The sequence below is a fragment of the Myotis lucifugus genome, unplaced genomic scaffold (genome assembly GCF_000147115.1).
Source record: "Myotis lucifugus unplaced genomic scaffold, Myoluc2.0 scaffold_0, whole genome shotgun sequence".
Taxonomy (NCBI): domain Eukaryota; kingdom Metazoa; phylum Chordata; class Mammalia; order Chiroptera; family Vespertilionidae; genus Myotis; species Myotis lucifugus.
This window is the reverse complement of record NW_005871048.1, coordinates 7,114,671-7,127,411: the sequence shown is the minus strand read 5'-3', so window position 1 is coordinate 7,127,411 and position 12,741 is coordinate 7,114,671. Positions and strand designations below refer to the sequence as shown.

Genomic DNA, 12,741 nt, shown 5'->3' with positions numbered 1-12,741 from the left:
CATTGATGTTTCTATCTCACCCTCCTCCCTTTCTCTCTGAAATCAATAAAAATATATTTTTTAAAAATTGTAATCTTGTGGAATATTTCAACTAATCATTTTAGAAATAGAATGGTTATAAGTGAAGGACTACAGTGTGACCTTGGAAGTGGGTCACAGATGGAATAGATTAGCTAATTAGAAAAGAGCACGTCAAGAAGTGAGGATATATTGGGTGAGTTATTAAGTGGGCATTTCTGTCACTAAGAATGATGTCAAAACTTAGAGTGGAGAGAAATTATAAGTTGGTTGTCAGTATCTTCAATGTAATACAGAGCGTGAATGATATTCATGAAAGGTAGGAGAAGCTATTACAGCCAAATGCAAGAGCCTTGATATTGCTATTTTGGCAAGGATTGTGTATGCCAGGTACTCTTGAAAGACACAGAAATTACTATGTAAACATTGCAAGTCCCCTGTCTTCTAGGAGCTCAAAAACTATAGGAAAAACAAACAAAACAAAACACAAAAAACAGCCACAGTGATTAATGACAGTATGGTGAAGTAGAATCTCCCTACAAAGTATATTTGGAACCCCAAGGATGGAGTGGTTTTCTCTAACTGAAGAAGTCATTGAAGGTTTATGGGAAAGATGATATCTGAAATGAATTTTATGAAGTTCCTAACGTGGAGGAGGGGAAGAAAGACAATACAGGAGGAATTACAAGATATATGGCTCCTAATAACAGACAAACATAAATTCAAAATGATAGCATCCCATTGTACTAAGTACTGTTATAACATGTAGTTCTTTATCATTAGAATATTCCCATCTCTTGGCCAATACAATTTTTTTTGTTTTTGTTTTTTTGTTCTTGGAATTCAGTATTGTTCTTTTTTTTTTTTTTTTTTAAAAATACATATTTTTATTGATTTCAGAGAGGAAAGGAGAGGGAGAGATAGAAATATCAATGATGAGAAAGAATCATCGATTGGCTGCCTCCTGCATGCCCTCTACCGGGGATCGAACCCGAAAGCTGCCCTTGACTGGAATCGAACCCGGGACCCTTCAGTCTGCAGGCTGACGCTCTACCTACTGAGCCAAACCAGCTAGGGTCCAGTATTGTTCTTTAATGGGATGATTTAAAGCATGTACTGTGTATGTGTGTGAGCACACACAATGTGCCCTTGTGTTTTTGGCATTTCTTTTAAAGTTATGCCTCAAATAATTTATTGCTAAAAATAAATGCAGGGGTAATAAGTAAGTAAATATGATCACTTTCATGCATTTGCTTTTGTTAACACACTCATTCAATAAATTAAATTTCCATCATGATGGTTGAAGCTCTACTGTAAGCCACAAGGATACAAAGATTGATATGATGATCTCTGATCTCAGAAAACTCACAGTTTATTATGTTCCAAGCCCAACAAGCTATAAGTATCTTATATAATAAAAGGCTAATATGCAAATAGACCAAACAGCGGAACTGGAACTACTGAACCAGTCTCTATGACTTGCGCTGACCACCAGGGACATGTGTGGAACATTGTGGGTGTCCGCCGTGGTGGGATGGTAGAGCAGGTGAGTGGGAGCGCTAGACCAAGGCAGGATGCCGGTCACTGTTATCGGGGCGAGCCTCTGGTGGTTACTGAAAATTCTTTGCTCCTGCGAATGCCGCAGTCCTGCCTAGGGCCGGCGCCTGCCCGCTCGCACCCACTGCTGGCACCGGAGCCACTGCTCACACCTACTGCCTGGCACTGGCCCTGATAACTTGGCGCTGTCAGCTGGTGCAAGCGGCGGCTGCAGGCCCTGATTGCCCCTTAGGACTTCTCCACCTCCCCCTGCTTCTGAGGGGAGATTGGGACCAGCAGCCGCCGGAGCCACCACTCGCACCCACTGCCAGAGCCGCCACTCCCACCTGCTACCAGTGCCTGGTGCACCAGTCCCAATTGCTTGGCGCCATCAGTGGCTGCGAGTGGTGGCTGAGTGGTGGCTGCCGGCCCTGGTCGCCCCGAGGGCTTCTCCACCTCCCCCTCTTCCTGAGGGGCGGTGGGAGCAGTGCTGCTGGCAGACAGGATGGGGGGCCGTGGCAGGAGGGGCCGGGTGGGGGCGCGGAGGATGGGCCCCTAGTAATATTAAAATACTAATCATTAGGAATGCTGTGACTTTTTTGTAAGATAACTTCTTTCTCTTGAGTCCTCAGACACATTTTAAAATATTGATGTATTCCTTTATTCACTCTTAGTGGAAAATGTTTGATTTCATCCAACTAGAAATATAGTTAACCAAAAATTTGGATGAAGTGGTAGACTTTGCCTATAATATAAGACTCAAAATAAAGTATGTTTCTTTTTGAATTAATAACCTTTCACATTTTGGCTTTATTCTTCAAAGGTTGTGAAGATGAGAAAAGAAGTGAAGAGAATCCGAGTTTTGGTTATCCGAAAACTTGTCAGAAGTGTTAGCAGACTGAAGTCAAAAAAGTTAGTCATTTCAAGTTATGGCCTTCTGACTGATAAAATGTCAAAAATTGTTTTTATTCAATATTTACAAAATTTGAGGGTGGGGCCTAAGAGGGATAATTAAATATCTTACTCATGCAGCACTTTTTAAAAAAAAATAGAGAGGATCTGAGTGAGATAAAATGTGCTGTGTCAGCATGTTACATGGTTTGAATCATATTTGCTTAAAATAAATGATGAATTCTGCTGCTATTTTTTTCAAAATCTCTTTGACCTTTTCAAAATGAAAGTCCTTTGGGGTTATGTATGTGTTTTATGTTGTTAGAAGTTATCTTAAGATGTGGTATAGTTGAGCAAATCTAGTAATACCTTGTGTGAATCAGTTGTAAAAATTTATATCACTTTTTTCTTGAATTGCTAATTAATTTAAAATCTTCAGTACCTTGTGGAAGTGTTTATCAAGACATTGTGTTCCATCTAATTTTTTGAAAAAAATAGTATTTTGTATTTTCAGTGTCACTGGTATTAGAGAAAAAGTATGTTATTTAAAGTCTTCAAATGTGTTTTGCTCCTGATTAATTTTTAGTGCTTTCTTTCATAAATGTTGCAGAAGATGGCTCTCCTCTCTGATATATTCAGATATTTGACATCTTTGTATATTCTTTTAATTCCAGAGGACAAAATTTTATTTAATAAAATTATATCTAACCTTTAGTTGTAGCTTATGGACCTTATATTAAATACAATGTGCTGTTAACTGATTAATTAAAAAGTATTATTTGGCCTTCCCATTAAGGAATTAGAAGGCAAACAGCAGCAATAATTTTTAATATTATGCCAGGATAATGCCTGGTTTTGCCAAGAACTTGGGTTTATTAATAGAATTGGGATATATGTTGGAAGGGGAGAAAGCAGTGCAGGATGACTTTGCTCGTTATTTAGAGATTTATGATATTTTTCTAAAAGAAATGAGACTTTTCATTATGATATGAGTCTGTAATAAATGCTTTTCCTGTCTACATATTGTAATGTATTTTTTGCAGGGGTACTGAAGATGCGCTGTTAAAAAACCAAAGGCGGGCTCAACGATTGCTTGAAGAAATTCATGCCATGAAGGTAAGGACTTGTGCAGCTGTGTGTATGCGTGTGTTTCTGTCTCTCCTCTCAGTCTGCATTTTGTGTGTGGTGGGTTACTTATTTGAATATTATGGTAGGTTGACCAAGACTTATTTTATGGGTCTGTTTGGTGAAGAATGTAGCACATTTAGAAAATTGTAATATGTTGAAGCTTGCATTTTCTTTTTCACTGAATTTGTTAAAGTACTTGACTAATTTGCGCCAAAATACTACCAAAATAAACTCATCTGTGTTTAATAATGCCTCATGCCTAAGGTTTTTTATTTTTACTGTAACTTTAGGCATGTAGTCTAAGTTCAAGAATTGAAGTGTTCATGGTATTTGGTAATGTGGATGGCGATATTGGTGGCTGACATCATGCTTTGCCTATTGCCAACTCAATAAATTTTTGTGTGATGGTGTCAGCATTTTATTCAGCTCTGTAGTAACTCGAAATAAAATTAGTATTGGACCAAAATGATCCATATTTTTGTTTCTTTCAGCCAGACTCTTCACTAGCATAATTTTTAGGTCTTCTCACTGCTCTTACTTTGTGGAAACTTTCATTTACCAAATGACATACTATTAAATGTCTGGGAGACTTTTTTATTGCAGAACTTAAAAACAACATTTGGTACTAGCAATTATCTTAATTGTAGGGTCATTTTGCATGTATGTTTGACTATTACATTTTGGTATAACTTCCAAGAGTTTTTTTTTTTTTTTAATTTTACTGATTTCAGAGAGGAAAGGAGAGAGAGAGAGAGAGAGAGAAACATCAATGATGAGAGAAAATCATTCATCGGCTGCCTCCTGCACACCCCCATTGGGGATTAAGCTGTGACCTCCTGGTTCATAGATTGACGCTCAACCACTGAGCAACACTGGCTGGGCACTTCCAAGTTTTGAGATAGATAAAAGAATGATTGAATTCTCTAAAACTATTTTAATTGAGTTAAATTATCAAAGTTTCTCACCATTTTTTTTCCTTTTGAAGGGATAGTAAAGTATTTAATAGGTTAGTTATTTTTCACAGTTAATCTGAGTAGAAACAGATGTAGGACATCATTTCTTTTTGGGGTGAGGTGTTTTTATTTTTTCATTTTTGTGTGTGTGTGGCATTATTTTTAATCGCAGGATTACAAAATTTATGACATACATTTGATTTATCCTCTCTAATGTTTTAATCCCTCTTTTTTTCCCCAATCATTCAGTCAAAATACTCTATGTTTGCCTCCTAATTGTCATTTGTGTCATTTTGAATGATACATCATTTAGGCTTTTTCATATACCTTTTATTTCTCATGAAATTCAAATGACAGATAAAATGTTTGGATACTCTTGTTTTGAGGATAACGCTAAGATAAGAAGTTATTGTGTATCCCGTTGTGCCTTTCACTTTCTCTTAATCAAGGTCCTTACTAAATTGCCCTGACCGGTTTGGCTCAGTGGATAGAGCGTCGGCCTTCGGACTAAAGGGTCCCAGGTTCGATTCCAGTCAAGGGCATGTACCTTGGTTGCGGGCACATCCCCAGTGGGGGGTGTGCAGGAGGCAGCTGATCGGTGTTTCTCTCTCATCAATGATTCTGACTCTCTATACCTCTCCCTTCCTCTCTGTAAAAAATCAATAAAATATATTTTTTAAAAAAAAAAAGGGTCCTTACTAAATTATTACATTCCTTACCTATATTTTTTCCCGTAATTTCTTCTGAATTGTCATTTTTGTAGTCCTCAATTATTCAAAGGCTTTGAGCTACTATATAATTGCTGATTTTATTTTTCCATGGAAAGGATGCATTATAATATAATAGGCCTATGTGTAGTATATGAGACTCTGAAAACAAAAGATATTCATTAATCTTCAGAGTACTTTCCTTCTGTAACTCTCAATAATGAATTTAATTTAAAGTTAATCAGAAAAACAAGTTGTCTTAATTTATCTATATTTAAAACATGTTTTCTTTTATTCTTAAACCTCATCAGGAATAGCAACTCAGACTCAGTGAGAAAGTTCTTAGGTTTGCAACATTACTGTGTCACTTTCATAGTTTTATTTTGTGTGTATGTGATTGTATAAGACCACTATGGAATTGTTGCCTCATAGAAAGCTAAAATGCATAGCCTGTATAGTCTTGGAATTCATAAAATTAATAGTATATACATATTTGGTCCCCTTGTATTCGTGGCAGTGGGTTAGGGTGGTCTGAATTGGATGCTATGAATTAAACTTTTGTTTTGTAATGCTTTTTAAAAGTTGGATTAAATTTAAATATAAAAAACAGAAAAAAAGAGTAAGACTATATTTGCTTTTCTTACACATCTAATTTTACTCATTTATGATTTTTTAATGGTCTACTTTTCTAAAAGAAACAAATACATAAAGCATTTTTTAAGTGAATGGTCATTTGAAATTTCTTAAAGAACAGTTTATCATATACATGGGAGTATCAAAGAAATAGTCACAAAACAGGAAACTCACAGTCTCAATTAAATTTGAAGAAAAACCTCTACTTATTCATTTTTCCAGATGAATTTTTTCCTTGGCTCATTTACCACTACATTTTTATAGTCTTGTTCATGACATACTGTCCTATACTTGCTTTCTATGATAATAGGGTATTTTGTTGCAAGATGACTTCCTCAAGGAGAAAACCTAAAATATTTTTAGAAATGGGAGTTTGTTTATTTCTGGCCAAGAGAAAAAAAGGGGGGCCTGATCTTTTTTTTTTTTTTTTTATAATATATTTTTATTGATTTCAGAGAGGAAGGGAGAGGAAAAGAGAGATAGAAACATCAATGATAAGAAGGAATCATTGATTGGCTGTCTCCTGCACGTCAAACTGAGGCTGCAACCCAGGCATGTGCCCTTGATTGGAATCAAATCTGGGACCCTTCGGTCCTCAGGCCAACACTCTATCCCAGGGGTCCTCAAACTACTGCCCTCGGGCCACATGCGGCCCACCGAAAACATTTATCTGGCCCACCGGGTGTTTTTGCCGCCGCTGTGTGCATAGGAATTTGTTCATAGTTTTTTTAAGCTATAGTCCGGCCCTCCAACGGTCTGAGGGACAGTGAACTGGCCCTCTGTTTAAAAAGTTTGAGGACCCCTGCTCTATCCACTGAGCCAAACCAGCTAGGGTGGAGGGCCTGATCTTTATGATACTATGAAATCATAGGTTCCAATTTGTAGATATAATATGTGAATACCAACTCTGTTGCCTTTTCTAATAGTATTCCTACTTTTAACTCTAATACTAGTGTAAATTCTGGCTTCTGAAACAGTTTCTTTTTCTTTGAAATTAAAGTAGCTGATCAACTTTTATAGATCCCGAAGTTATTTAGCTAAAGAAAAAAATAGTAAAATTAAGGCAGACAATGATATTAATATAAGTATACAAGAAATCCCTTCCTTAATAATAAAGGTAATATAACTAGCTTCTTCTGTGACTATTTACTATGTGCATGACACTGTGTTAATTTTTTTGTATGAAAGCTTAAAAAGAAATTTGCCATAAGGTATAAGATGCCTTATTTGTCCTCTGTTTTATATTCAGTATCTCATGAGATAGATGTCATTTTTCTTACTATCTTACAGAATAGGAAACCAAGGCTTACAGAAGTTAAGCAACTTGCCCAAGGTCAAGTAGTTGTTGGGCTTCATAACTAAAAGCTAATGGCCTTGGCAGTTTTACTGTGCTTCTTCGGTAAACCAGAACTTCTGAAATATACTCTGCTTTCCTAGAGACTAGATGAGATAATAGAATAAACATGACAGCTGCCCTCTAAGAAAAAAAGACCCAAAGGAGATTTGCAACCCGTTTTCATATTCTTTAATTCCTCAGAACTAAATGCATGTACCCAGTTCACTCAGCTGGTTTTTTGGGTTTTTTTTAACTTCCTTCTCTCTGAGGCCATTGCTTTTCCTATACTGAGTATTCCTGTAGAGTGAGAACTCGAATGTTATTCTGTAAGACTTTGCTCTGCCTGCTACTCTTTATTTTAAAACTCCTTTTGTTTCATTCTTTTCTAAGTTTACATGCTCAAATCTGTTATTAAAAGCATCTTTAAAGCACCTTTGCTTATGCTCTTCATGGCCTGTTTCTAAGTGGTTGTCATTACTGGATCACAGATGGGAAAAGAGTTGTAGATTATCATCTGTCGCTATTATGCAAAGTAAAATAAATTAATATGTAAACAAAATAACATATCACATCTTTTGCATTTCATTTCACCTCAGCTATAAAATGAGCAGAATCTTATTTCAAAGGACATGTTTAGAAGGGTTCTGTGCTGAACATTCTTCAGATAAGGCCTTTCCTTCTAACAAAATCATTAGCCTATTTACCCTTGAATTGTAGGTTTATCATATATGTTATATATTAATTAGAATTTTGTGATATTTCTGGTTCTATATATGTTTTAAAAATGTATTGAGTTTTTTTCTCTGTAATTTTACATGCTATGATTTTGTTAGTTTTTTTTTCATATGGATTCTTAAAAAGAAGTTTGCCATATGGCCCTGGCCAGGTAGCTTAGTTGGTTGGAGTGTCTGTCATCCGGTACACCAAAAGGTTCTATTCTCGATCAGGGCACATACCTAGGTTGCAGGTTCTATCCCCCTCTAATAATCAATAAGAAAACATATCCTCAAGGTGAGGATTAAAAAAAAACACAAAGAAGTTTGCCATATGGTAAAACATGCCTTATTTATCTTGCAAGTATACCATTTTAATTGTGTCAAATTAACATTTAATTCATTTATTCTACTAAAATAATAGTATTAAGAGGTATTGTTCATCTAAGATTATAATTTGTTGTTGTTAATCCTCTCCTGAGGATATTTTTTCCATTGATTTTTAGAGAGAGTGTAAGAAGGGAGAGGGAGGACGGGGTGGGGGGGGGGGGGGTGAGAAGCATCAATGTGAGAGAAACCTGAAATCTAGGTATGTGCCCATGACTGGAATTGAACCCATGACCCTTCAGTGGATAGGCTGACACTCTAACCACTGGGTCACACTGACCAGGGCAGATTAGAATTATTTTTGAGTTTTATCTTTTATTTGTAAGCTAATACAAAGAATCATTTTGTCAAATCAGGTTCATATGTTAGAGATATTACCTCGAATCCACCTTTACTGATCATTTCAAGGATACATGCAATCAGGAGGCACAGGTAAAGCAAGGATAGATCTGGGACTCGGAGTGATTCTGCAGGTCCTTCCTTTCTACATCAGACATGCACTTTCTTGCCCAGAGTAGATGGAATCTCTAAGTAGGAAGTCTAGTTATGACCTCATCACAGAGGGAGTTTAGATTTTGAAGCTTTCCCATTCTGCACTCCAAGGTTGTGTAGCTTAGGTTGTGTGCCATACCTTAGAAATCCTTAGATTCTAGGTTTGTGTACTGTAAACATCCTTAACTAGGGAAAGGAACATTCTTCAGGTAAGGCCTTTCCTTCTAACAAAAATCATTAGTTTGTTTACCAGGAGGACCAGTTATCAGCATATTAACAAATAGATTAAACTCCATCACCTACTTATACTTGAGTTTCCTCCCAGTAAAGAAGTGATTGCCCAGGATAGCTGTTTTAATTCTTCCTTCTCTGATTTGTAATAGTCTTCCTTTGACTTTTCCCCCTTCTTTTGTTTATATCTCCTTCCAATGTTTTTTAGCTTCTCAGTGAAACAATATTTTTGTTTTGAAGTAGTTTAATTGAAATTTATATTTTATTTACAAAGCAGTGGTTGACATGTTTTTACATATCATTATAGGACTTATACCACTTAAATTCTAATTTACTAAATCAGCAATTTCTTATTCATTTTATCTAGTTGATAGGGTAAGGACCTTTCTAGATGTTTACCCTTTGAAACATCTAACTTTTTATAATGATGACAATTTTCTTTAGATATGAAAATCTTCTTTGCCTTAATGAGGAGACATGCATTTTTAGTATTTAAAAAATAACATGTAATGAAACTTTCTAAAAATTTTTATAGGTCTGTGTTTCTTCACAAAGTCATCCCAAACTGATAGTTGGTTCTTATTGGTCCCATGCTTTCTTCTTTTCCTATTCAGGGCCAAAACCTGTTAATGTGCTATGTCTCTTTCTTTTTCTTCTTTTATTACTTATTCCTTATTTCACCTATAGCTTCAAACTTTGCCCCTAACTGGGTGTTAGTCAGCTAATAAACTAGTTTATGCCTTAAAACCCATCATCATCCTTTAACTGCCTCTCAGTTTCTTCCTTTCCCCTTATTAGAATAGCATCTTTACCTCCAATAGCATAACCACCGGGAACTGGACCTCCTCACATCCCATTTCCTCAGCAACTCACTTAATTTATCTACCTGCCTGTTCATCAGTGTCCTTGAATAAGATTCACACTGACTCTTAGATGCTGTTGTCCCCCCAAAAGTTCTTTCTTTATCTTCTCACTTTACACTGTTTAACCCTTTTCGGTCCAACCTCGAGGCTGACTCGACAGGCCAGGCACTAGGAGCAGGTCCAACGTCGAGCAATAAGAACATTAAAAAGTTCAACATTCAATCCTGTCAATTAATTTGGACCAGACTGTTTGAATTCCAAAAATAACATTGGACCGCAAAGGGTTAACATGGCTACTTGCATTTTTGAAGGTCTGCATTCTTTTAATTTTCACCTGAGGATATTTTTCCCATTGATTTTTAGAGAGAATGGAAGAGAGAGGGAAAGATAGAGAGAAATATTGATGTGAGGAAAACACCAGGGCCCAGGCTGGTGAGGAGCCTGCAACCGAGATACATGCCCTTGACCGGAATCAAACCCAAGACCCTTCGGTCCACAGGCCAACATTCTATCCACTGAGTCAAACCAGCTAGGGCAGTCTGCACTCTTATATTCAACTCCATTTAGTGCTTTTAGGTGCACCCAAAACTCAACATTTTACATGATTCACTGAGCTAAGTTAAAAAGCATGGTTAAGGTGGGGTTTCTTATGAAGCCTAAGGGCAAGCACTGAATTTTAACCTCAGCAGGGATGAGAATCAGGATCTGGAGATTCTCAGAAACTCAGGTAGTTCTGTTTGTGTGTTTCTTTCCTGCTCCTTTTTCCTCCATTTTGTGCTTCATCTCTGCTTTTCCTCATCTTCCCGCTATCCTGCCCATTCTGTTCTCTTTCATTCCCCTTCTCTCTGACTTTCCAAACAGCTCTCATTCCTTAGGTATTTCCAAGGTCATGGTATAGTGCAGCCGTGGGCAAACTACGGCCCGCGGGTCGGATCCGGCCCGTTTGAAATGAATAAAACTAAAAAAAAAAAAGACTGTACCCTTTTATGTAATGATGTTTACTTTGAATTTATATTAGTTCACACAAACACTCCATCCATGTTTTTGTTCCGGCCCTCCGGTCCAGTTTAAGAACCCATTGTGGCCCTCGAGTCAAAAAGTTTGCCCACCCCTGGATAGTGGCAACCTCAGCCCACATTGACTCAAGTTCTTGGGCCATCTTGGGTTAGATGTCTATCACTGGTCTAAGTCTAATCAGCTGTGGCATTGGAGTATTAGGGGACAGGGTGATGGGTTGTAAAGAAAAGAAGATGGATAAGGAGATATTCCAAAAGAAGTCAGTACCTGAATATAGATTCTAACATTTTTGTTCCTCACCACCCACACTCTAATCAGATGTTCTTCTCTTCTATTCCTGACTTTGGTTTTAACACTATCATTCATCTAGTTTCCTAAGCCAGAAGTCTAGGAATTATTTTGAATTCCCTTCTACCTTAGCTACTTTCTATTCCCATATCTTGTCCTTCACTAAGATCTGTTATTTTTATCTTCTAAATATGTAACCACTTCTTAGTTCAGGTTCTTATTATTTCTCACTTGTACTTCCTGCCTTAGGTATTACCACACTTCAAATCACATTCTGCACTGTAACCAGTGACCTTTCTAAAATGCAGATTTGATCAAGATTCTGTCCTGCGTGGCATACAAGGCCCTTTGTGATTTATACTCGATACCTTTTTTCTCCAGTTATACCATCTACCTATCCCATACTTTTTGTACCAACTATAATTTATGAACCCCAAACATATCAATCTGTTTCATGCCTACTTGCATTTTTACACATAGCACACCTCTCCCATCTGAATAAAGACTTACTCTTTACCTTAGCTGCTTTACTTCACTTCTTATGTTACTTGCTCTAGGAAACTTTCCCTGACACAATCACTCTGCCCCGAAAAGAATTACTCACCACGTCTTCTATACAGATCCTTATCCTTCATATATTTCTACTATCATATTGAATGAATCTGCTTTCATGCCATTCCTACTACTCACAGAGACCTTCTTTAGAAAATACATTGTTTTACTCAGTTCTTTGTCCCCAACACCTGGTAACGTGTCAGGTGTATAATAAATGATGCTGCCTGGCTAGCAGACTGAGTGACATTTAATGTTAAATTTCTTATTTTTATTATCATATGTAGAATGTTGAGGTTGCTCTGAGTCTCAATATATAAGTAGAATATTACTGAACTATTACTAAGAAGAGTCTCTAACCAGAGTTGTTTTTGTGTTTTAGTTGGTTTAATGTTAAGTGTCAGAAATAGAAAAATGGATAGGCTCTTCATTTTATAGTCACCTTTGGCCAGTTCTCTAAGGCCATTTAATTTCTAATTCAGTTTTTTTTAGAGGAACAACTTTTATTGCTTCTTAAGGCAGAACAAGATGCCCTGATTTAATATTCTTTTGTACTCAGCTTGTGACATTTGAAATGATCAACAGGAAGTCATAGTGGTGTTTTAAAAGATCATTATATATATACTGCTCTCCTCACACACATGAAACAACATTTAGAAACAGATCATCATGTTGGAATTCCAGTTTGCTTCCTGGCATGTGGTTTCTACAGCTTTAAGCCAGTATTTTGAATAAGTCCTCTAACTAACCTTTAGCAGTGTTACATTTTTAATATGTAGGGGTCATGATTTTCACTGTAGGCTGTGTTGATATAAAGATGTTATATCAAGTATATGGTGACCTTAAAATATTTTTATATTTTAAATTAAGAGCAGTTGTGACAAATAAAAATGGTATGCACCGCTGGTTTTGAAACTACTTGATTCTATTTGAAAACAGGAAAAGTTATAGATCCTTGTTGACAAAAGTGATGAAAATGCTATTACCATTTACTCA

General features: G+C 36.6%; 1 protein-coding gene across 2 annotated transcripts in view; it reads left to right on the top strand.

Moving 5' to 3' along the window:
- Positions 1 to 2,381: 2,381 nt before the first annotated feature.
- The window catches only part of SRFBP1 (serum response factor binding protein 1), a 46,188-nt gene continuing 35,828 nt past the window's right edge, over positions 2,382 to 12,741 (top strand). For both annotated transcript variants that reach the window (XM_023744311.1, XM_023744357.1), the window contains exons 1-2: positions 2,382 to 2,466; positions 3,489 to 3,561. In XM_023744311.1, coding sequence (XP_023600079.1) covers positions 2,387 to 2,466; positions 3,489 to 3,561 — 153 coding nt within the window. In that variant the 5' untranslated portion in view covers positions 2,382 to 2,386. The remainder of the gene's footprint in view (positions 2,467 to 3,488; positions 3,562 to 12,741) is intronic.